Genomic DNA, 26,419 nt, shown 5'->3' with positions numbered 1-26,419 from the left:
GGCTTGCCATGCCCTTTTTCAGCACTGCTCGTCCAATTTTGATATCTACCTCTCACCCAACTCTCACCTGTGGCTCCAAGAAGCTGTAGCATGCGCGGTGGCCACACCCTGGTAAAACCGTCTCGGCAGATGGGCTGAACTAGGTTGAGGGCAACCAACAGGCCTCAAACCTGTCAGTGAGTTAGGGGGATGTCTACCCCAAGCATATGAAGACTTCCCCAGGCCAAATGGGTGGATAAGAACAATTTGTTCCAAAGGCCATAAAGGTGGCTGAAACAGGTGCTGTGGAGCACTTAGAGTTTGGTCAGACATCGAAGACGCCAAGCTCATCCACTGCATCTCAAGCCATCGCCAGTCTTCTTGACTTTTGTTTTGCCATTGGACTTGGATGACTCTGGAAGAGAAAGTGAGGCTGGTGACTTTGTGCAACTCTGCCTCACTTAAATCCAATTCATGCTCGAGTCAAGATATCACCCCATGATGTCAGTGGTCCTCTTCAAAAATGAAGGATGAACAACAGTTTTGTTTGTAATTTGTTTTATTATGCTGATAATTTTCCTAATATTGAACCAACCCTGCATTTCTACTATATATCTAACCTGCTTATAGTATATAATCTTTGTGTTATATTGTTATATTCAGTCTGCTAATATTTCGTACCTCAACTCTTTCTAAACTTCTTGCTTCAGATTTCTTCCAGGAATTCTAGTTGACCTGGTGGCTAAGCTGTATTTTTTCTCTGACTTACAGACTTGTTGGAATCATTCCCTTCTTCCAAGTGTGTCTTTGTCTCCATAACAGTTCTTTATGGTAGGTCTTTTTATGCTACTCATTCTTATAGTCTTTCTTCCTGAACTTGGATTTCGCGTTAGGGTCCAGTTCTGTTGGTCCTGATTTGAATTCTCTGGGTTCCTGCTGCTGTTTTCTTCAAATATTCAGTGCCTTCTTCTTCAAAGGTGTCACAGGCAGCTCAGGCCCATGACCTGCAGACTTAAAGTTTGCTCAAATCAGTATGATGTTTGGCTCAAGTCTGATTGCTGTCATCCTGGTCCGAGCTTTTGCAAGCTCTTCTGACCAGGGTTTGAGTCTGGGCAACACCACAGATTTGCCCCTGCCCCTCTAATAGGCTGGATCCAGTCCCCTTGGTCTGAGTATACCTTCCTGGTCACTCAGCTGCAAACTTCAGACTAGGCTGAAGATAAAAATCTGAGATCTGGCTCTAGGATGAGAACCATACAGCTGCTACTCACTTCTACTCCTGTTCCTTGTTAAGTTTTAAATATACAGCCTTAGGCCCAGGTCAGCTGCCCCTTCTTGCAGGTCCTCTCCTAACCAATACTAGGTCTATGAAAGGGCTCTGGAGTCAGAGTAACAGAGCTGTTAGTTGGTTCCTGCTCCTTCTTCCTGCCTAGAGTCAGACCTTTTCCCTTCTGGATCCATTAATGCTTCTTGCTTTAGTTCTAATACAAAGCTTCATTTGGCTTAAAGTCTGCACTGACTCAGTGCCTTCTTGGATAGACTTGGGTGCCCATCACCCAAAGATCTATGCTGACCTCGGCTGGAAAAATGACTCGCTGTGTTTTCTTCTTGGATTTCCCCATCACAACTTGGTTTGAGATTCTTTTTAGGTGTTGGGAGTATTTGTGGAGAACTGGGCTACACTAATTCCTCTCTTCATTGTCTGTCCTATTCATCTACTTTCAAATCCACCCAACTACACTTTTAGTTTCTATTTATCCATCTTGTCTGCAAGGCTAACACGAGAGACTAATATTTTGCTAAAATGTAGATAAACCTCATACTCTATAATTTTCCTGACCAGAGTAATAACTACCAGAAAAAGAAATTAGGTTGTTCTGGCAATGTTCTGTTCTCGAAGCCACACTGTCTTTTGTGATCACTGCGTCCTTTTCTAGAAGCTCACTATTCAATAATTCTTTTAAACATTTTATTTTAGAATTTTGACAAGATTTTAGATTAAATTTACTGAATTACAGTTTGCAGGTACCATTCTCTTCCTTATTTTGAAAATTCAAACTTGTTAACTTTTATGCTTGTAGCACCTTTCCCATTCTACATGATCTTTCAGATATCACTGACAACAGCCCAGTACTCACATCTTCCAGGTCTTTAAAAACCTTGGCCTGAAGTGAATCTGAGTCTGGCTTCTTGAACCCATCCTCAGCAGTGCCCACTTCTCCCTATTTTTCTTGAGTCTCAACTACCAGTTAGCCAATTTTTTTGTCCTTTTCACTACAAAAGTTATTTTTCTTGGAAGAAAAATATTAGAAGGAAAAGAAAAGTTACTCATATGCCTTCTCTACATTTTCTCTTATTCCATCTCTCCTAAGCTGCTGTCCCAACCCTCTTTTGACCTTCTTTTCCTTAGAATAACTCCTTCAAAACCCTTTGTCTTTGCTATTTTTGGCATTCCTTGTTGTCTTCAGCTCATTCTGAGCTTTAGCTCTATTAAAATTCTTAATATTTTCTGCGACTCCTCTATATTCAGTCATTATTACTTCTTTTGCTTTCGCGTGTGTACATACATACGTGTGTGAGTTGACTGAATTTCTTCCATACCTACATTGGTCTCTTTAAATAATTCCCTTTTCCTTCTCATCAAAATTATTTCTCTCAGTGTATCCAAATTTCATTTTTGAGAGTTCTTCCTCCGTGAGCTAACCTATCCTGTATATTTTCAGTTGGCTGGATACTCCTATCTTTTCCCTAAATCTTTTTAAATCTGTCCCAAGATCTAGGGTGCACTGTCTGTTCCTTTATGTCTAGTGCTGGACTTCATGGGTTCAAAACCCACTCAGATACTTACTAGCTATGTAGCAAGCCTCAGTTTCTTCACTCGTAAGATGGACATAATAATCACACCTACCTCACAGGTTTGTTGTGAGGATCAAATGATATATGTAAAGCACTTTGCAAACCTTAATATTATTATCAATTTGTTCTCACCTCTTTCAGTGGAGTTCATATAGAAACAATATTGAGACAAGTCCTTACCCTGCTATTTTTTTATATTTAATGTTCTGCAGACTCTTTTATAAGTGAATAAAATAATGCTTTTTGTAGTTAAACAAAAGTATTAGAATGTAGGCTCACTGAAAGCATCCTCAGTACAACACTAATAGTAGACAGGGTAACAGGGATGACATACATCTCTGCCTGCTTTTACATGATTTTGATTTCTGCTAGATTTATATATTTTTAAGGTTTTTGGACCATGTAGCTTAGAGGTTGTAAGTATTTGGCTTAGCCACATCTATTAAAAACTTTGCTCTTCAGTTTTGTGGCTCTGTGTTATCATGAAAGAATATAAGGTACCATGTAAATTAAAACAAAACGTAACATACAAACTTAGCTGAACGCTATTTAATTATAATGACCAAACATGGCCTTGCAGAAGCATTGAGAAAATGCACAGTCTGCCATGCTGCCTTGGGTGAAGGACTGTGGGTATGGAATATTGCACATGTTGCCAGATTACTCTGTTGGTTAGTTTTGCTGAACTGTTTTCTCTCCCTTTTTTTAAACTATTTCATGGAATGGCTCACTGAGAAAGGGAGGGAGTAAGATTTCTTCAGAAATATGACGTTAAAATGAAAGTCATCAATACAAATAAAATAATTTTAAAAACAATGTGTTGTGAGATGGGATGAGGGAGAAATAAATTCAACTAGGAACTATTAACGGTGAGCTTGAATTGTTTGCAATGTAAGGGTCATCTCATTACTTAAAGCAGTAGAACTTCAGGGAGATGATTTGCCTAGAAAATTTTGCTTTGGGAACATGCCTTCTATTTTTTGATCGGAATAGAGCATATTATCTGCTCAAATGTAGTTAAGTAATTTTTTAGATTATGGATAACAATAACTTTGCTATCTTAAGGTGATATTATCTTGTAAATACTCTTGAATATCATAGTAGCTCACATTCTAATATTGTCCCAACAGGATTTGTGCTACTTGAACTACAGTTTTCTTTGCAATTTACATTGATTGATTCTGGCTTTCAATTAATTAATTTTGGCTGATTTAATAATCCTTTTTTCACAGTAGTGTAGAGGCCAGGGAAACAAAAATCATAACTGTCCCTTTAATAATTCACATTTCCACATGTCAAACTGACATTTTTCCCCTCTTATGGTCACAGTGATCTGTTATAATTGAGGTCTAAATATACCTTTTAAATGTCAGTATGAGTTGGTAACCTAGAATATATACATGATTCATATGTAAACAGGTTTAAAAGTTTCAAATATTTAAAATATTGCCATAGGACCAAGAAACATGTAACTATTACGTATATGCATGTGTGTCATGTGAAAAGACTGGGTTAAATCTATTGTTAATTGAAATTTTTTTTTTTCAAAAATATTTAATATTCTGTTTTTTCATAGAAGTTTAACAGATTTTTTAAACTCCTCATTATTTTTGTGTTATAATAGTAATTTAACAGGTGGCTGTTTTTTTTATTAGTCTATGTTTCTTGGAGCATAATGGCTCCATAGAGAGATTGAAGTATATTAATACTATCAGTCTGCAAATACAGTTTAATTTTGAAAATAATAATTATTTTTCTCTCACCTGTCAATTCTATGTGAAGAATGATTTGCCTTTTTTTTTAAAACTCACAAGCAGAACTATTATGGAAATCTAACACTTAGGACAATTTGTAGCCAAATTTAAAAAACAAAAAATCTTTGTCAGATGATGCTTTTAAAATTCATTAATCTATTAGTGCTCAGGGATTTACTGAATGTAGCAAATGAAATGATGACTAAGATTAGATATTCAGTATGATTAGTTCCCTTACCAGTAACTGGAACTTTCATGCATAAACTCCCTGGAAACCACACGAAACTTTTATTCTTTGTCATCCTAATATTCATTATAATAATTCTTCATTAATTGCTCTATTTCCCTGTGGGTTAATTTGCAGAAGAACAACCATTCTACCCTCCTACTGACTCTAATACAAATTGATATCTATATTCTTCAAAACTGAAAGGAAAACAAAACAGAAACCTCTAACAAAAGTCAAACTTTTGTTAAGTTATTTTACTGAAAGAGGAGAAAACAAACCAAAAAAAAAAAATCCACAAAAACTGCTGTAGTCCAATAAACTGATGTGAAAATTTCTCAATTTACAGCACTTGACAGGTGCTAAAAGAAAAGCATCTTTAATTTTAATGTGTTGTTAGGACCTCTTTAGAGAGACTCTACAAGTTATTAACAAGGTCCTCTGAGACAGGAGACGGGTAATTAACAAGACCTATGGAGATATAGTTTAGGTAATTAACGAGCTCTTATGCACTGGACACAGGATAACACATAGAGAATCCAATAGTTAAAGTGAACAGGTTATTACGACATGATCAGATGTAGGAATCAAGTTCTTCTCAGGTCCCTGATAATACTTTTAAAAAATGCTTCATAAATTGATATTCCTTTGTGATAGAATGATTTTTAAAAACCAATATCTGGCTTTTAAAATGTTTCAGTAGAATTTAATTTTGATTTGGCATCTAGGAGGAGAGATACTTACTAGCTTCATGACCTTGGACCAGGAGAGCTTATTACATGTGTAGACTATTGTCTTAATCATCCACTGAATACTTTTTGAGAAAAATTCTAAATTTAATTTTTTTCAACTCTTTTTTATAAGTATGTTGTTGGCCATCTCTGTAACTGGCAGGTTTATCTTCCTTTGGATTCTAATTGTACACAACGGTCCTTGACAGTAACAGTGACTGTCATGATGCCATCTTAGATGCTGATTTTATATAAAAATGTTATTAGGAGTTCTTGGTCCCAAAGACTTGCAGATTTATGCTCTATAATATCAAGATGTCTGAGGCTAAAGTTGGGCAGGGGGTTTTACCCCTGAATGAAATATCAGAGCAGGAGTTTTTCAGTTTGGAAATTTGATCTGCGACTCAAATGCATAGGAAGCATATGTCCATGTTTATTACAGATAAACCCAGTTTTGATATTCTGTTCTGTTCCCAGCCTGGTATAGCTGAATGTCTAGTTCCATATCTATCTCTTTTCTCATTGCCTTTTGTGGAAACAACCTGACTCAAGGAGCTGTGGATGGAACAAATCAGTGTTCTGTACCTAAAGAGTTACAGACATTTCATTTATAATATTCAAGTAATTCAGGCTATTCATTTGAGATTTTTTCCCCATGCCTAATTATATTCTAATTTTGCTACTTTTATGCAAACAAATAATTCAAAAATTTAAACATATGTAAGTTCCTAAACAATAGCATATAAGCTATCCTTTATTTAGAATTATTCTCTATATTTTGTTTTTTAATTGGAATTTTACTTTAAAATGTTTCCCTCTCATCCTTTCTGTTTTTTTCTTCTAATAAAAGCCTTTAGTTTTTCCATTTTTTCTATTTTTTTCCATGTCCTAATTTTTAAATTTTACTTTATCAGTATTTTTTGTTTTTACATTGTCTTTTTTTCACTCTACATATTCCCTTACACTACACATTGTTTTCCTTCATGCAAAAGTATTCTAGATTCATAAACTAGAAATTATTTTATCTTTTGTGAGCACCTCTATTTGAATGAATGAAGCACTTATTAAACACTTACTATATGCAAAGCACAGTGTTAAGTATTAAGAATACAAAAAAGAAAATTAAGACAGTCCTTGCTCTCAAGGAATTCATAAGGTGGAGACACCACTTATGGAAGATTTCATCGAAGTCTTATGATCCTTAGTGTACAGCCCCCTTAATATCATTTCCATTGCTAAAAGGATTTATCAGTCTCTGATATTTAATTATTTAACACTACTAAGGACTTGGGTGGTAAGAACTTTCCTTTCTGTACAGAATTTAGTTACCAGGCTGCAGAACGTCTACACAAACTATTTCCCAGAATGACGGCTCAGGACAGTGGGATGGAAGCAGTGCTACTCCTAAGACTCCTGGGTTCAGAGTTCTGGGCTGTCTCCATTAAGGTTTGAGTGAAAATGGTGGTCAAAGTGGTGGAGGTGGTTTGACTTGCCTGACATATGTTACCCCAGTCTCTCCGTCTGAGTGCCCAGCTGCTTCAGTCAGGCTGGCCTGTCTGCCCCATGTTTGGCAGTCAGTGACAGTTGGTGGCAATGGTGTTGTTTGATGTCTGTGAGGGCTAGACTAGAAGCACCATCAGTGACTTGGGGATTGCTGCCACTCTTAGGGCTCCTATGCCCATCTGCCTACTGGTGGTCAGCAGTTGTTGCCAGTGGTGATGAGGAAGGTAGGTCCTCTCTCCACAATTTATCCCCTTGATGAGGCAATAAATATAGGCAAAAAGGAAACAAAATTATCATTTTTTGTAGATTCAGCAGTTGCAGAAATATAGAAAGAAAGTTCATCACCCAGTTGTTGAGTAATGAGACATCCTAGTATTCAAATTCATAAGAAAAGCCATTCCCAACTGATAACTGGCATATTGATATGAACAGGCAGTTTTCAAAGGAAGAAATCCAAGTTATCAATGGACATATGAAAAATGCTCTAAATTACTAATAATTAGAGAACTATAAATCAAAATAACTCTGAGCTTTCACCTCAAGACCCATAAGATTGACAAATGTTGGAGGGGCTAAGGAAAAACAGGTACATTAATGCACTGCTAGTAGAGCTGCAAAGTGGCCCAGCCATTCTGGAAAGCAATTTGGAACTATTTATGTAACTACCAAACAACTATTAAACTGTGCATAACTGCTGACCTAGCAATAATACTACCATGTATACACTCCAAAGAGATCAAAGAAAAGTGGAAAAGGACTCAAATAAAAGAATGTCTATCAAATGTGGAATAGCTTAACAAATCACAGTTTATGAATTTGATGAAATATTAATTATGCTTGCTATAAGAAATGGTTTCAGAGAAACCTGGGACTTGTATAGAATGATGCAATGTTATACAGTAATAACAATATTATAAAGACAAGAAACTTGGAAAGACTTGGAAATTCTAATTAAATATAATAACCAAACACAATTTCAAAGGATTTAGGATAAAACATGTAGCCTACCCTCTGAGAGGTGATAGGCTCAGAGAACAAACTGAAACTTTTTTTTAAGATATGGCCAATTAGGGAATTGTTTTGCTTGACTATCCTTATGTGTAACAAGGGTTTTGTTTTTCCTGTTTTGTCAATGGGGGTAGAGGAGATAAGGATAAAAGGTAGATCTTCATTTGAAAATAAAATTTAATTTAAAAACATAAAGAGTAAATGTACCCTTCACTTAAGATAAATCTCTACTTTTCCTGTTATGGTTAGTAGGATACTGAGATGGAGGCAACTAAGTGGCATAGTTGACAGAACAGTACAATTGGCGTCAGGAAGACCTGGGTGCAAACCCTGCCATCAGATGACCCTGGGTCAGTCACTTTACATTCTCTTAGCCTCAGTTTCTTCATCTATAAAATGAGGATTCAGTTGTGGACCACGTACTTCAAATAGAAGATACTCAGTTCCTACAGTTCCCCAGACCAAACATTCTCAGAAATGCACATCATTAGTTACAAAGAGAAGCAGTGAAAATGTGACATCCGTGACCATTAACAGAAAACAATTCAAAGCATGTCATATTGATATTATCCATGACATAATCAAAACATACAATTAACAGACTATATCCATCCTGTGCTTTAATATGAAAAATCAACTAAATTACATTATCACTGCAAAGGGCAAGATAGGAAAGTAGGTAAGAATAAAAGACAAATTAAAAAAAAAAAGAGACCTTCCTCAGTGTTGAAATAACTTCTGAATGTATATATAAGGCTATTTTCCAAAGAGTTTGAATTTCCTTAAAAAACAGAGAATGAATGCATATATTTCTTTACAGACACAGACTACTACATTACATGTGAATCAGGAATTCTAAATTCTATTTCTAGCTTTGAGACTGATAGTGCTATCATTATGTGTAAGGCATTACATTTTACTTTTAAGTCAATATCCCTACCCTTTCTTTTATACCCTATCAATAAAAACTAGCTATCACTGTGTTTCTGTTATGCATTTTTATATGGTGAGACTTTTTTTAAAAATCATAATCTTGAAGGTATGCACTATGTTATTATATGCTTTATCACGCTGTATTACAGGGCTTGAAAAATCCCAAGCACTGTGATGTAGCACTTGAGGGAAATCTTACCTGAAACTAGAGATGAGTAATTTTTTTCAATTGATATGCTTTTGTATTTTGTAATTACAATAACTTGAAAAGAGATTCAATGTGCCAGATGGTGCCACTCATCCAGGAAGCAACTGGATTCAAGTAAGGTATTCTAAGGATCAAATGCCAAATCACCAGAAGCATGGTGGAGAAAGTGGTAAGCATGAGGATGGAAAAGTGAGAGTCCATTACAAGGATAAGGAGAGGAAAGAGATGGAATATGGAAAGGAATCATTAGTTACTATCTTCATTTTCCTACATTTGCCCCAAAAAGTACCTTATCTAGAAACTGGTAGGATAGTCTTTGAATTTTCTTAGAGGATCCTTTAAAGATTCTTCTGTCAATATTCAGTAACCCTAATTTGAACCTCTACATGAGACTGGGAACCAATGCCTTGGGGTAGCATGTTTTCTTTTTTTTTTTCTTTTGTTTTTCTTTCCTTGAAAGCCAAAAAATTCCTTCTGCAAGTTTTGAAGTTAGTTCCTAGATTTCAAACAAATTTGTCAACCTATGGTATTTTACATTTAGCATATCACTACTGAAAATAGTCACTGATAATCTAATTCATCTATGTAAAACTTAACTATATTATGAAACAGCCCAGTTTTAATAGAAAAGTCTGCATTAACTTTGAAGTAGGCCACGGGCAAGCCTAGATCTGGCTAAATGGAATTCTTGATTTCAAAACTCTGGGTTAGATGCACAAGGCCCTGCAATCCCAGATTTGGTAACACCAATTTCACATGGTCAACACAATCTTTAACACTTTACAACTTAAAAAATTTTATCCTATTACTCTCCTTTCTTTTTCACTTATATGGAATTTAAAGCTACTCAAAACTCATTCAGGCCCTTTAAAGTAACTATCTTGTTTTAGACCAAACTTCTGCATAAAAGGTTGAATAAGAGAAAACAGAAAAAGGCAAAACGGGAAAGGAATCATAGTATAATGGAAAGAACTAAAATTAGTTAGAAGACCCATGTTTGAGTTTAAATGCTACCTTTTATAAGCTAGGTAATGACAACTAATTACATATAGCATGTTACAAACCTTTAAGCACTATGTAAATGTTAAACAATGTAAAACAGTGGACCTAATTGAACCTCAATTTCCTCATCTATAAAATGAATCCTTTTCATGATTAACATTCTATGATTTCTTTATTTTATGAAATATAAAACAACAATAATATATTGTTCACTGATCCTTTAGAGTTTGATGAAATGAGGCTTGCTACAATATAAAGAAAATAAAATATTTAAAAGCAGGGTATATATGTAGACATATATATGTATATATATATATACATGTATTTCTCAATGAAATGAAATGGCAATACTATATATGATAACAATAAATTTCTTTCGGGTATCATGTTTAAAAATCCAGTGGATTTTTTTTAACCATAGCAAACCACCTAGTCTTTCTCAAGGCAAAAAAATATATATATATATTTCTTCTAAATTTTTAGTACCAATTCTGCTTCATAGATCTTTCTGTTCAACAGAGTTCAAACACAGAAAATAGATAATGCAATATTTTTCAACAGAATTCTTCCTTACTTTTAAAAATAGGGAGTGGGGTGGGGTGGGGTGAGGTGGTGGGCAGGTAGTGGAAGGGAAATAAAGCACAGCTTCTGAAATTAGGCAATTGTTTCAAAGAATATAAAGAAATGACTCCTTGGTTATATAGCTAAATCTCATCACTGCTTTTCCACATAAAATTACTGCCAATCTCTACAAATATATTTTCATATTCTCCAACATCTGATACTTTCCTCAAAAATAGAGAATGAATGCACATATTCCTTGACAAACACAGACTACTACATTACGCGTGAATCAGGAATTCTGAATTCTACTTCTGGCTTTGAGACTGATAGTGCTGTCATTCTGTATAAGGCACCACGTGAGCAACAGTCATTCACTTGGAGTCTCAAGGGATATTACAAGAATTAAGAAACAAATGCTTACAATATGAAAATCTCAAATTGCTATCTTCTGAGGATAGCTACTCATCCAAAAATCAAAGCACTATGAAAATTAACTTTAGATGTAAGGTAGTGGTTTTCAAAGTTTAGTCTACAGACTATACAATTGGTCTGCTCCTGCTCTCAAGGGATATGGCATGGGGTTGGTCTCTTAAAGCATTAATATCTACAACAACAATCTTCAGAGCAGAAAATTTTTAAATAAGTAAAGATATCCATCAGTATATCTCATCAAAAAAAAATTATCACTCATTCCTTAAATTTTGTTGACTTTTTAAAAATTATAAGAAAATAGAGAGGAAGGATTTCTTGCCACACTGGAGTTATAAAGATAGAACCATTGTTATAAGTTACACAAATACTGCTACAATAAAATATTATAAACAAAAATCATAATTTAAATGAAATGAATGGCAAAGCAAAAGTATTTAAAATAATCAAACATCTGCGGTGTTTTATTCCTTCATTTACATTACTTTTCAAAACAGTATACTCCTCTCTAAAATTAAGCTTACCTAGAAGATGGCATCATGTTTGTAGTCCTGAAGTTTGTTGTAAACGGGTTAGTAGAATCATAATCAAAATAATCCTGGCGATTTTCAATAAATGCATTAGGTGATTTCAAGTCACAAGAACTGTCCAATCCCCCATTGCTAAGTTTGTCAGACCTCCTGCTATCTTTTTTCCCAGTCACTCTTTCAAAAAGACTAACTTTCTCCCTTTTCTCTCTTTTATTTTCTTTTTTGACTTCAACTGATTTTGAAAATAAATTCACGCCACTGTCCCATGACTCACTGCTTTCTTCAAATGGATTTTTCTTTCTTGGCAGTGTTGCAAATTTTTGGGGTAATGAAGCAGTCACATTTGTAAATGGGTCATTTTGTGTTCCAAAAGACGATTCACCTTCATCAACTATGCTGTCAGGTTGGTTGATTTTAGAAGTATCAGCACTTAATGTTCTTCTATGTGGAGATTTGAGACTTCCTGCAAACAATTTTGTAGTTAATACATAGCCAGTGAGACATTACATCATACTATTTGACACATTCAGTGTGCACACTGGTTCTGCTTTTAGAAGTTGAGCAATTAGTTATTTAAAGATATTAACCTTAAAAATAATCTTGTAAAATAATTCATCTTAAGAAGTCACTGTATAATGGCATAAAGGTTCTAAGTTAATGACAACTGCTACATTACTAGACACGTGCCTAGTAAGTTCCTCACTTCAGACAAAACATGATGTAAACAAACTACAGTGTCGATGTATCTTCTTGGCATGAGAAAACTGTAAAGTATTTCAAGGATGTGTGTGGGTTTTTAAAATCATTTACTATTAAACTTGTTTTTAATATGAAGGATTTATTTTCAAAGACATTTCTGACACCAGGAAGTGTGTATCCTGTAACACAATCTATACAGAATTAAATACTATAAAGTCTTCAATATAGGAAAAATAGCAATAAAAGAGAACTGGGCCATAAAAGGTGGTTTTAAAACCAAAGAATTCATGCTGAAAATTTGCTATAAACAGATATGAATTTACATTACCTACTAACAATAAAAGGATTAAGAAGAGCTCAACTTAAAAAACTCTAAAAAAAGAAAACAAAGCATTTTTTAACTTAAAAATTATATGTAAGAAAATCAAAGGTTAGTTGAAACTTCCACCAAAATACCTAGTAAAACATTTCACTTACCACTTTCCTCAACAGATTCAAAAGACTCTAACTGGCGCCTGAAAAGATGTGTATGACCAATAGTGCTAGTCTTCAATTTCTCTGAAGAAACATGTGATGCCGTTAAATCAGACATTGAATGAGCTGAAGAGAGTCGCTGAGGTCCCAAAAGAAAAGGCTTTTTTGGTTTGGATTTCATCTGTATTTCACTACTTGAAAGTTCAATGTTAGCATCAGGTATATGAGTACTTGGAATGATCGCTGAAGATGTATCAGAAAAAGTCCCATCATTCTTTCTACCTTTCATTTTATCTTTTAGTTTTGCAAAAGGAGATCTTGTTTTGTCCTTCATTGACAGATCAAACATACTGGCTGTCATATTGTTCCTCATAAACTGAATGTTGACCTTTATTTCTCCTCTGTCTTTGGCTCTTTTCCCTTGCTTGGATTCTAACCTAAACCACCTTAAAAAGAAGGAAAAAAATGGGCTGTATCAGGCATTTATTTGAGCTATGTTATTTCCTATTTTTTTGTTAAATTTATTATTTGCACAGTAACACAGAATACTCAAAAAACATTTTCATCAATCATACAAGGTATCTTGGAACCCCAAGACTTAAAGTTATAAAGTGCTTCAAAACTACAAAACATCCTTACAAAGACTGTATATTGTAAATTTCCTTTAAATACACAGAACTTTTTGTAGTACCCATCCCCTACCCTGCCCCAACTCAAACATAGGTAGCCATATGTCTACAAGTATCTTCTCCTGATATTTTAAAGTGTAGTACCTTTCCTTAATTTCTAAAGTTAAAAAATTAGGGGAATATAGCAACTCTTTCCAAAACAAATGTATGCATCAAACCAATCTATATGAAAACATTTCACATAAGGAGAATAACATAAAAGGATTTAAAAATTATAGATAAAACACATAGTAAGGTATATTTTCTTTTTATTAGATAGCAACTCCAAAATTTTACATATATAAACAGCTGTTTTCATGTTTAAACACGAAATAATATTTATCAAATTTAGCTATACTGTACATTTCTAGCTTTATCCATTTTCATTGAGGTTATACAACCACTTTTGTGCTATGACATGAAGCTAGTTGAATAGGCCTGAAAACAGAAGTGTCAGTATACCTTTTTAAGTGACCTTTTCTTTTATGATTTTAAAACCACTCACCTTTAAAATTCTTATCAGTAATAGCTAACATGTTTCCATGTGTGATAAGTGCTGCTAATGGCCTAAGTAAATTTTCTTGACATTGAAAAATACTGAAGGAGAGAATCTGAAAATACTCACCAATAAAAATTCTTTTTGAGTTAGGCAATTTACAATGACAAATAATGATCAAGTTCTCTGAAAAATGAGCCTCCCAAAGTCCTTCAGCGCTAAAAATACTACTTGGGTACAACATGTACATTTAACTTACCCAAATGAGGAATAATTTAGCAACTCTGGAGACCACTTGAGGACATAATGCAATTTTCTCATGCTACATTTTACATTAGATTAATAAATAAAAACTCAAAAAAAAGCACAAGCTTTCTCCTTGGTCCCCTCCTCTCTCTTCATACTCTGTGTGATCTCATCAATTCCCATGGCTTCAATGATCACCTCTATACAGATGATGCCCAAATCTACATGAGAGGGAACCAGAGATAAAGATATTGACTTGGAATCAGGAAGACGTGAAGTTCAAATCTGGCCTCAGACTGTGTGACCTTGAGCAAGTCACTTACCTTCTCTACCTCAGCTTCCTCAGGAGGAAAAAGCAGATAATAATAGCACCTATCTTACAAGGTTGTAAACTTGACAGATGTGTTAAGTACTTTTAAACTTTAAAAATGTTAGCTATTGTTATTATTATTATTTGGAGCTACAATCTCACATTACCACCTACCCACATTACCAACTACTGGATGAGCATCTTCATCTGGATGTCACAAAAGTGATTCAAATCAACATGTCCAAAACGCTTTTTTAAATCTTTCTCTCCTTAACCCATCTCTTCATCTAACTTCCCTATTTCTGGTGGAGGATCACCATCACACAATTTACCCAGGATTGCCTTCTTGGAGCCAATTCTAATTCATCTCACTCCCCCTCATCTCCTACCCAAAGTCAATCAGGTGGGAAATCTTGTTAACTATACCTCCACATCTCATTTTCACTTCTTTTCACTCACAAAGCCATTAGCCTCATTCTCTCTTATCACTGTTCAATAGGAGACTATTGCAGTCTCCTAATTGGTCACTCTGCTTTCTATATCTTCATTATTTAATCCATCCTCTACACAGCTGCCATATTGAAATTCTTAAAGCATAGATCTGACTATGTAACTCATCTGCTCACAGAGTTTCAGTGACCCCCTACTACCTCTTGGATCAAATACAAACTTCTTTGTGGCCACTCAAAAGCCTTAACAATCTAACTCCAACCTCTATGTCTAAATATATTTCATGCTTATCCCACTCACTCTGTTCCAACTGAATGTGTACAAGACAGTCGATTTGTCACATCCATGCCCCTGTACAAGCTGATTGATCTCCATACCTGGAATGTTCTCCCTCCTATGTGTGTGGAATCCCAACTTCCCTTCAAGTTTCAGTTCAGGTGTCATCTCCCATATGAAGTCTTTCTTGAATACCCTCAAATTGTTAAGCCCCTCCCCCCAACTTTATATTATCTCTCTAATGTTTATTATTATAAATTGTATTTTATTGTGTTATATATTGTATATTACATATATATATATACTGTATATAATCTATTATTTGTTGTTTTTTCCCCCAATCCCCTCCACCCCCACCCCCACCCCCAGTAAAAGAGGTATTGTAATCTCTGTAATGGTAGGGCCTATTTGAGGGGCAAGGAAGCATCCTCAATGCCTAAAACAATACTTTATACACAACAGCAGCTTAATGTTTGCTGAATTGAGTTTTTATAAAATATGCAAACTGAGCAAAATGCTGAGAAACCTGGTTACTAATAAGCTGTGATAAGATTACTGAAGAAGAAATGCTTAAATGCCTCCTGCTGGCATTCATGTGATTCACACAATAGTATACTAAAGTAGAAATACTAAAAACTAAGTTAAAATAGAGCCAAGTTTTGTATTTTCAGACATTTCATTCCAACATACTACACTTTTAAATGGAGTATGCAACGCATAGTTTACTTGTTTCATTTATAGCATTTTTAACCATGAAAAATACTGCAATCTTCAGAATATCACAAGGAGTTCTTACAAGAGCAAACAGCTATAACACACTGCAAAAGAGCATATACACTGGCACAAGGTAAAGGCTTAATAAATGCCTGTTAACTATGTTTAAATAACTTCTCTGAAAGTATGGATATTGTACTTCATTATCAACTAACACAAAAAGTCTTTTATTAAGTCAAGTCCACAGATCAACGGGCATTTATTAAGCACCTACCATGAGCCAGGCTCTCTGGCACTTAGGATACAAGAAAGGCAAGAGATATCCCTTCTCTCAAGGAACTCTCTAATGGAGGAGACAATACAAAAACAAAATACATGCAAACAAGACATATACATGATAAATTGGAGATGATCAATAAAGGGAAGGCATTAGCATGAAGGAGAATCCAGATAGGCTTCCTGGAGAAAGTGGTATCTTAATTGGAACTTGAAGGAAGCTAGGAATGCCAAAAGTAAAAATGAGGAGACAGAGAATTCCAGGCACAAGGGATAGCCAGTGAAAATGCTGAGAGTCAGGGAATGGAGTGCTTTGTATGAGGAGGCCCATGTCACTTGATCAAAGGATACATAGAGATGAGTTAGGTATAAGAAGACCAGAAAGTCAATCCTAAAAAGCTTTTTAGTTAAAATAGAATTAAATGACTAAATTTTACATAGGTCACATTCAGACTATGCCAGACACAAACATACTTGTGGTATTATGTATCAGGTAAACAAATTCTGTCTACTAGATAAGACAACAGAGTATGTCCTTAAAATGTAAAGCAGCCACATTTGAACAAAGTACCTAAAATAGTAGTAGTCTAGAGTTAGATATTTAAATAGCACAGGGGCATGCAAGGTGTGATGTTCTGATGAATTTAAGTAATGACACTTAAAATCTCTGAAGACACATATCTACTTTTAGATTTTCTAACTGAAAGGGGATATATAAAAGCTTTGTTACTAGGATGTCCTTTGTTGATCTATGTAGACTATCTCTATTCTAGGAAATTCAAAACATAACATATCTTAGTGTATAAGATTACTGATGGAGAACTGGTATTACAATAATTCTGCAGGTGTCCATACATGACTCATTTATTCCAACAAATAAAGCCCAGAAGGCCAAAGTGTATATAAAGCTATAACATATGGTTGTCCCAAGACCCTAGAATATGCTAGACCAAACACAATCTTCATCATACCAGTGATGAGAATTTACCAGTTCTTCCTCAGAGTGGGGTGCAAGCACTAGAATGTTAAATCGTTAATTTTAAAATATATCTTTTTTAAACATAACCAATCTGAAAGGATCTATATACAAGATCATTCTCCTCAGCTTCTCTATTTTTCCTCCTTCCTTTCAGCTGACTCAACTAAGTAGATTTTATGTAGATATAGAACTATATGTGAAATAAAATTGCACATAATAAGTAACGATGATTCAAGATGCTATAAAATGAATGAGGCATAAATTATTTTGAAATAAAAATTATAGTCCATTGAAGTAATCACATTATCCTACTTTCAATGATTATATATAAGCTAAGCAAGATTAACTCATTTATTGATCTTGACTTTAAAAATAGTCAATATGCTCTACTAGTCTTTTTCTTCTTAGGAAATAACTTGTTTGCAGGATTGGGATCTCTCTAATGTGTCTACAAAAACACGTACAACTATAGTTAGTTGTTTAGGACACCAGGCCCAAAGTCATGACTGCTCAAGCCATTTAGTTTTGCAGGGCTAATCCTACTTAACAAATGTCTGTCAGAAAGGAGACCAAGTGAGAAAATGTCAATGGATGAGTGAAAATTCATCCACACTAGATGACAGCTAACATATATACTCTTCAAAGTGCTTTATGTATATCACCTCATAGCACATGATCTAAAAATGAGTAGAATCATCTTCATATGTATTAAGACAGAAAAATATACAAAAATCAACCACTGAGAGAACTGATCACTACTCTAATACTCTAAACAGAATCATAGAATTTATGCACAAAAAAACCCTTAAATCTGACAAGGACATAATGACAATTTATAAAATGTATGCATAACAAGTAATTTTACTTAATACTGATAACTGATATGCATTTGCTTTAACATGGTAGTCTTATACCTTGAAGTGACTGTTTCCTCTTCCAAAGTAGCAAAGCACTTTGTAACTGTTAACAGTGATAATGATAGCTGACATTTATACAACACTTCAGGATTTATAAAGCCCTTTATATACATTATCTTTTTTGATCCTCACAACAACCTAATGAGTTAGGTTGTGAAAACATTATTATCCACAGAAAAGGAAACTGAGGTTGAAGAAGATAAAATTAATGGCCTACAGTCACACGGGCACTAAGTGGCTGAGCCAAGATTCAAATTTAGGTCTTACATTCTAAGTCTGGAACTCCTTTGACAATACACTGACTCTTAACTAAGTTATTTTTGTACATATCTCTTTATTAGACAACAAGCTCTATGATGGCAATGACTTCAACTTTGTATTATTCTCTCCAAATCCTAGCAAAAAGACTTGCTGAGCACATGTGAAATAAACGTTAAAGCTGGATTTTACTAGCTCAGTTCCCACATTTTACTAAATGGGAAATTAAGGCCCAACAAGGTAAAGTAACAAATAAAACCTAAGAAGGAAAAAAAGGAGTCAGTGAATTTGAATTCCCTTTGAACATTCAAAAGAACTTTTTTATGATAAATAATACAGTTATCAATTAGTTAAGTCACATTTATTGCAGGATATATATTTATATTTTGGGACAGACACTGGTTTAATTATCAGGATGCAGAGGTCAAAGATATCATTTTTGTTTCCAGAATTAATCAAGTTATAAAACACCTCCAAAGCAGGAATATTCTTTGTGTAGAATATCCTTCTGGCAGTCTAGTAAAGCCAGTGGACCCCTCCTCACAATAGTGTTTTAAATACATAAAATTATAACAGACATCAGTTAATAGTAAAATAGTAATCAGAAAAAGTATTTAAATTAAGTTCACAGACCCTAAGTTAGGATTCTCTGCTCTAAAGCTTCTGGCAAGTTTTGTTGGGAAGCACAAATAGGTACTTGACATAAACTAGATTACAGCTGAGGTGGGCACATACAGTATAGCAATTACAGAAGTCCCTCACCAGACCAATGGTGTATCCACAAGCTAAAACATAAAACTTCATAATAAAAATGTAAGTATAAGAAGTAATTTCAGTTGCTTTGATGTTGTTTTTATACTGCAATAACATGGAAGTCTTAATAAGCCTTCAAGAGCCATTCTAGAGATATCATTTGTTTTCCCAGACTTCCTGAAGATAAAATGAAGACACAGCATTTGAGGCTTAGTGGATTAATGCTGATTTTTTTCTTCATCTCTTGAGTCCTGGATTTAAACTCAATATGGCCTCAGTTCAATTTTTAGCGGGCACCAGTCCATGTTAGAAAAATCACCACACATGTGGGAACTATTCCCAAACAATTGGTGCTATTTGGTCAGAAGTGGGAAAAAGATTGGCATTAAGGTTCCTACAGGCCACAATGCAGGTGCACTGGCAGGGCTGCACAGAGAAGTTTTAAAAAGCTCATGCCTCCATCATACCAACTCTAGGGATTCCAACTACTATTATTTTCATGAGCATTAAACACACAATGTATTGCTGTAAAAAAAAGCAATAGATATTACATAACAGCATGCACAATTTTATTATTCTGCTATATTAAACATGGTTTTATTTTCTCAAGTCTCATGCCAGCACCAAGCCAGCCAGCCATTAAAAGTTGAAGACACAGAAGTATTCTCCAGGCCCTTGCTTAAATTATTCAGGTTCAGCCATTTTCCCTTCTTCTGTTTTAAGGGGAAGAAAGTGATGAATGGGGGGTCAGTGAAAAACAGAAGTTTACAGAATCCCATTCTTTATCTATCATAGTGCAATTTGGAATAAGTCAACCTGTAAATATTTCTCTTTAGTTCAGTATTAAAGGGGAAAAAAAGCGTCACCCTGTAGTTTTTATGGGAATTCTAAATCAGCTGGTAGCCTTCATCACTCATATTGATTTTCTAAAAAACACTTGGGAATTGCTGACAAGGTTCAGTATTGTGCAGAATATTAAATATCTTTTTTGTAATACACCAGCGACTCAAGTCTGTCTTTTGCAAGGCCATATGTACAGCTGCACTGGAAAGAGGAAGCTATTAAATATATTAAAAAAACTAGAAATATTACCAATAAAGACACTTCATCAAACAACCTGGTCCCCATTCATCCCCACACAAAGCAAAAAATGTTTAAGGATACAGAACTAAGAAAATCATTTTGGATACAATAACATTATAAGCCTAGTAATACTTTAAAGTAACAATTTTATTTCAAACAATACTAAACAATTTCATTTAATAGTCAACATACATATGCAAACTTTTTGCATGTAGAAACTAGACTGTCAATTGCCACTTTTTTGAATAAATGATACCATGTTAAGAAAAGATCCTGAATCAAGGAAAATTGGAGGTTATTTCAAACTAAGAATTTTTAAGTTTGCAGTTGGGTCAATTTATATTTGGAAAATGTACTCTTAATAGAAAGTCATTAACATATGAACTATTAAATATTTGAAAATACAATATAAAATATGAAAATGAATGCAGTATAAAATTCAGTCATGACACTTTTAGAAGTATGTTCAAAACATTATAAAGAGTCACTAAAGCATCATCTGACATGTATAAAATAAAGCAATTTTAACATACACACAAATGTGATTTTATAAAAACAACTTAACTCCAACAATATGAAAAAAGCTCAATGGATAATAGCCTTTTAAAAAGGAAATGCAAAATGCATTTCATTATGCTACTAAGAGCACAGACACAATCAGCTTTAGCTTTTTACCTTTCCCCTCTTTTCTTTAGGACATTTTCACTTTAATTATTTTAAAATATTTAATATCACTTTTCATCTTACATTCTTGGCATTTCTTATCACTAACATAAACCTTAGGTCAGGTCTTAGAATGTAAGTATTTTCTAGAAGTTTTGAGGTAAAATATACTTCAGCCTATACATTTATAGTCAAAGTATGTGAAATTATGTCATTAGGTAAATTCACCCTAGTCAAATGATTTTTAAAGAGGAAATTTGATTGTGGTTATGAGTGAATTACTCACTCTCAAAACATTCTTCCAAGTCTATAGACCTGTAATTCAACCTGTACTTCTTTCCTGAATATAACAAACTGACTATTTTCTCACACTTATACTTAGGTTAAAAGTTTAATTAGGAAGCAAGTGCCTACTTCTGGAAGTACTCCGTTTCATTTTAATATTTTATGTTGAGGTTTTGACTTATCTTCTTATTGTTTATGTTAAAAATAGGTCTCATAACTAAATATCCATATTAAGAAGGCCCTGTTTCCAATGAAGATGTTATTAAGCTGCCTCTTCACAAGAACTGAATCAGTACTTCTAATCTTGAAGCACTTAGTACAGTCCAAGTACATTAACTTTGTGGAAGTAATTTTGAAAATGGTGCCATGGATATGATGAAAATATAAAAGAAAAGTTATTAAAATAGTCAAGGTCAGAAATGAGACATGTTTGTAACTTGGAAATTCTAGACTTCCAAATGCCTTAGAACATACAAAGAGAGGGAGCAACAGTTGATAGAGAAATAATGAAGATCTGTTCTGTATGTAATCCCAAAAAGGAATAAGTAGTGCTAAGCTTTCGAAATTTAACTTTAATATTAAATCACTGCACTTATGTGCTTGATATATTTTTCCAGAAGCTACTAAGCTCTGTAACTACTTCATTTCTTTAACTAATTTTCAAAATTATAATTATATACTAACCTAGTTTTAAAAGGTTAAAAGTGACTGCTTCTTACAAATAATCTTAATCATACCCCAAAAAACTTCATTTATTTAAAGTCATTACCAAAAAATACTAAGACTTGTAATTCCTAAGCAGATGCTTATTTTAAACCATTTAAAATGGTTAAAATGGAACATGTGCAATTCCATTTTTAAAGGTTTCTTCCCCCGTGGGTTATTTTTTTACTTTTGATCCATGTGAAAGGGGTGATTAAAAGTTGTCACACTTCATCCAGAAACCTATGCCTCTCAAACAGAAAGTGCTTCATTTACAAAATGATAAATATCTTAAACACTGCAAAATCAAGAAAATAAATTGCATGACTTACTCTGTTTTCTTTCTCTGTTTGTCCTCAAAGATGTCATTGAGATTGATTGCCACCTGCCCCAAAAATTTATCCAGACCCACCAAAGACCTGTGCATGACTACCAGGAAAAGTATGTATTTCTCTGGATTCCCCTGCATTAGCAATCCAGGGAGCTCAAAAGAAGCCTCTTCTTTCCAGACTGGATCAAGGGTTTTCTCTGCTACAGAGGTGGAGTATTTTTCCTTGCCCAGTTGGATGATAGTGTATGTATCATTGGTGCCACTTTTGCCTTTTGGCTTCAGATCTTTGGCTTGAAGCACGGTGACCTGCACGTGAGTTGGAAACCACTTCTGGGCTTGCTCGGATAACATCATTTTGCCTTTTTTGGGGGGGGGGTCCCCAATACGACAGAGGGAGACACAAACAGTAGTAAAAAATAAAAATAAATGAAAATTCCCCAAGCCTAAGTCTTTAATAATAGCATGATAAGGGCACTTCACAGAGACAGAAGCTCTCACAAGGCGCTCAAAGTTGCCCAATTTCTGTTTGCTTCCTGTCCAAAAAAATACAAGCCAGCCTGCCTGCCTCGTGGTGCGGCGAAGCAGCTGCCCCCGGAAAGCCCCGGCCTGCCGCCGCCTCTGGGGCCGGGCCGGCGGCTGGCATTCCCGGGCCGGGCCGGGGTCCGCTGCTCCCTCCCCGGCTCCTCCCCGCTACGGGAACGGTTAGTTACGAGCTGGGGGGGGTGGGGGGCTAGTCAACGCTCCCTCCCGGCCCTGCCCCGGGGGCAGGTGAGGCCTGCCCGGGTCACCTGGCGCCCGGTGGGGCGGGGCGCGGCGCGGTCTGGGGGGGGGTTCTCCTCGACCTGCCGCGGGGCTCCCGGGGCTCGGTCTCTCTCCTCGGGCCGAGGCCGCCCCCTCCCAGCTGGAGCCCGCCCGGGGCCTCCGCCGCTCGCACCTGCTCGGGCCCCCGCCCCCGCCTCCGCCTCACTCCCAGCTCTCCCTCAGGTCGGCCCGGCCCCGCCCCGCGCCCCCTGCCCCCGGCTAATACGAACCCCCGGCGGCCCGCGCTCGGACGGCTACCTCTCCCTCTCCCTGCCTCTCTCTCCACCTCCCTCCTCCTGCCCTCCTTCTGCCCTCCTCTCGCCTGCTCCTCCTCTCCTCTCCTCTCCTCTCCTCTCCTCTTCTCTCAGAAGCAGGGGCTGCCGAGCCGCGGCTCTCGCTTCCCGGTCACCTAAGGGACTGGGCCGGTACAGGCGCCGTCAGGGCGTGAGGACAGGCCGGGGCTTAGGGTCTTTTTAGGGCCCAGCGGCGCCCTTGGGCAGGCAGGCGGCCGGCGGCTGGGGCGGCACTTCCGGTCTGGGCATCTCCATGTTGAAACGTGACGGGAGGGGCGGGCGCGGCGACGGGGAGGTCAGGGGTCAAACGCTCCCCTGGTTGCCATGGTATCCGTAGGCCGTCCGGGCCCGAGGCGTGACTTTGAGGTGGTGAAGATGGAAGAAGAAAGCAGCATCCCTTTTGGGGTCATAGAATGAAAGGGACCTAAAAGATTATCTGGCCTGAAGCCTTTATGGTATAGATGGGGAAACTGAGGCCGCCCCGAGACCCAAAGTTGGCAATGCCAGGGGGCAACCTCTGACTCCATCCGCAGCCTTTGAGCTCCAGAGCCCGCCCTTCATTGATACGGAATAGGAAACTGAGGTCTGAAGATACCTTGACCAAAGGCACACAGCTAATTGTGGTGGAACCAGGACTAGAGTCAAGTCAACAAGCATTTATTAAACACCTACTACATGCCAGATGCTTTATTAAGCACTGAAGATATCTCAAAGGCGAAAAAAAAAAAAAAACCAGCCTCCACTCTCAAAGAATTCAAAGACTAATAGGGGAAACAACATGCAAACAACACTGTACTGTCCCAGGCAGCCGTTAATGCTTTCTGACCACCATACCAACAGCTTATACCCATTTTCCCCACACCAACCCCAACCAATGCATGCTACCACCCCACATCTTTTTTTTTCACTAGGTTGGCTACAAGGAAAGACTCCCTCAATTTTGGAGGCTCAGAGAAGAGCAAAAAGATTAGGTGATTCAACTCAGAAAACATTAGTGTGATACTTGGTAGAATGCATTATGGGATACAAAGACAAAAATAATTTTTTGAAAATGTCCCTTCCTCCAAGAAACTTACATTCTACTTGCAGGAAACCGCATGGGCCCAAGTAAGTACAAATATGTAAGAAGTGAATTCAAAGATTTCCAAACCTACCAAATCAGACAAACTGTTATTTCAGAGATACTCAGTCCATTTCCCCTACTCCCAGGAAAACAAAATGTGCGTTCTAACAACAAACATTTGTGATCACTAAGTTGGCAGAAGCGTTGGTGATAGACTTGAAGCTCGAATAATTCTGGTCGCCATACCTACTTGAAGTTAATAGTCTAACATTGGCCTTATCAGGATTTTGCTCCTACCCTTCCTGTATAATCTTAATTGGATTTAATAGAATCAAAAGACCTAGATTCAAATCCTAATTGTGTTTATTAACCTCTGATTGTGACTTTGAGAAATCACTTCATCTCTGTGGAGCTCATCTTCCACATCAGTAAGGGAAAGGTGTGACCAGGTACCATCTAAATCTTACGTACTAAATTATTCTCTAGTGATATGTTTTGAAGTTGGGCATTTTAGAGGTAGACAAGTAAGATAAGACCTTGCCTGGGCTATCTTTTGTATACGTGAGTGGCTGCCTGCTTTTCTTTTGTTTAGGGTTAGGTCTCAGTGTGATGGAGTCTGTGCTGCTGTGGGTTTGGAAGTAGCTTGACCTAGCAGAAATAGTAGAGGTCAGCAGACTTGTATTCTAGTCCTAGCCTCCTCATTGACTCACCTGGTGACTACATGTAAATCTATTATCCTTTAAAATAGTATACACACACACACACACACACACACACACACACACACACACACACACACACACACACAAAGACAGTCAAGCATTTATTGAACAGTTGCTAAGAGCTCCAAATAGATATTAAGTGACCATCACTACCCTCAAGGAGCTTACATTCTAATGGGGGAAAGGTGACAAAGTTACCTAGGGTTAGGAGTGTTGGGGGGCCTGGTAGTGAAAGTCCTCAGTACAGCTAAATTGGCTTCATCTTCCCAACTAGACTAAAAACTCCATAATTACAAGATGTGTGTCATATATCCTTGTGTCTCTCGGAGCATCTAGCATAGGGCTTGCTTTGGATGTCATATGCATTCAATAAGTATTTGTGAAATTTATGATTCCCTTAGCTAACTCACACTTTGAAAACTTCATAGCTTAAGGTTTTATTCCAATATTCAGGCATTATTCAAAGGCTCTCCATCTGAGAACTTTTTTAAGTCCTCAGATAAAATAATTTTAAATGACCCTTCCCTTTCCTCCCTTTTCAGTAGCACTGTGTTCACAGGCCCCTACTGTAGAACTGAATTGAACTGTAAGAAACAAAGGGAAGTTAGGGTCACGTTAATTACATGAAATGTTTTATGTTTGTAAGTATGTGAAGCATATTTAGTGGAAAATACTTGAAGAGAAAAAAAATTATCCCTTTTATCATCATGGAAAAGAAGAGATGCTGTACTTACTTTGAGGAATAGCACAACAGAGATAAAAGACTATACCAGGGACCTTGCCCATATCATCCAGTCTTTCAGGGCTGTTTAGAGTTGAAGAACTTTGAGAACAGATTTCCCTTGAAGGTGAAGGGAATTTCTACTATTTCTTTAGCACCCCTTACACACAGTACTCTTCGTGGTACTCAACATGTAGTGGGAACTATGTCTCATTAAAGGTCTTATTAAAGTGTAGAATTCAAATCAGTTTGATGAGGCTATCGAACACCAGAGACAACATAATCCTAGACTGAAAGATAACTCAGAACAAAAGAACTGCATTTTAAGTCATCCCAAAGGTTTTACCTTAATGAATTAAAACAAGAGGGAGAATATAATACATTCAAGTAAGAGAGCATGATGGTGTTGTTGTTTCAAAGATGGAACTTTGGGGTTGTACATGGAAAGTCAAATCAATATAAAGATCAATAATTTGAATTATAAGCATAAATCTGTTATCTGAGTCCTAGAGTGGG

At 36.3% G+C, this 26,419-nt stretch overlaps 1 protein-coding gene across 3 annotated transcripts in view; it reads right to left on the bottom strand.

Moving 5' to 3' along the window:
* RAB11FIP2 (RAB11 family interacting protein 2) overlaps positions 1 to 22,903 on the bottom strand; it is an 87,605-nt gene extending 64,702 nt beyond the window's left edge. For 2 of the 3 annotated variants that reach the window (XR_003568255.1, XM_027852137.1), the window contains exons 1-3: positions 22,305 to 22,903; positions 12,900 to 13,342; positions 11,718 to 12,186 (exon numbers count right to left, since the gene is read on the bottom strand). Coding sequence is in view for 2 of the 3 variants with exons in the window: in XM_027852137.1 (XP_027707938.1) it covers positions 11,718 to 12,186; positions 12,900 to 13,342; positions 22,305 to 22,657 (1,265 nt within the window). In the remaining variant the exon portion in view is untranslated. Of the gene's footprint in view, positions 1 to 11,717; positions 12,187 to 12,899; positions 13,343 to 14,319; positions 14,567 to 22,304 lie in introns of those variants that run through there. The other variant, XM_027852138.1, reaches the window with a different exon arrangement.
* Positions 22,904 to 26,419: the final 3,516 nt, after the last annotated feature.

The sequence above is a fragment of the Vombatus ursinus genome, unplaced genomic scaffold (genome assembly GCF_900497805.2).
Source record: "Vombatus ursinus unplaced genomic scaffold, bare-nosed wombat genome assembly UNPS02009205.1, whole genome shotgun sequence".
NCBI lineage: Eukaryota > Metazoa > Chordata > Mammalia > Diprotodontia > Vombatidae > Vombatus > Vombatus ursinus.
Note: the sequence above shows the minus strand (reverse complement) of the source record. Positions and strands in the feature narration are given on the sequence as shown.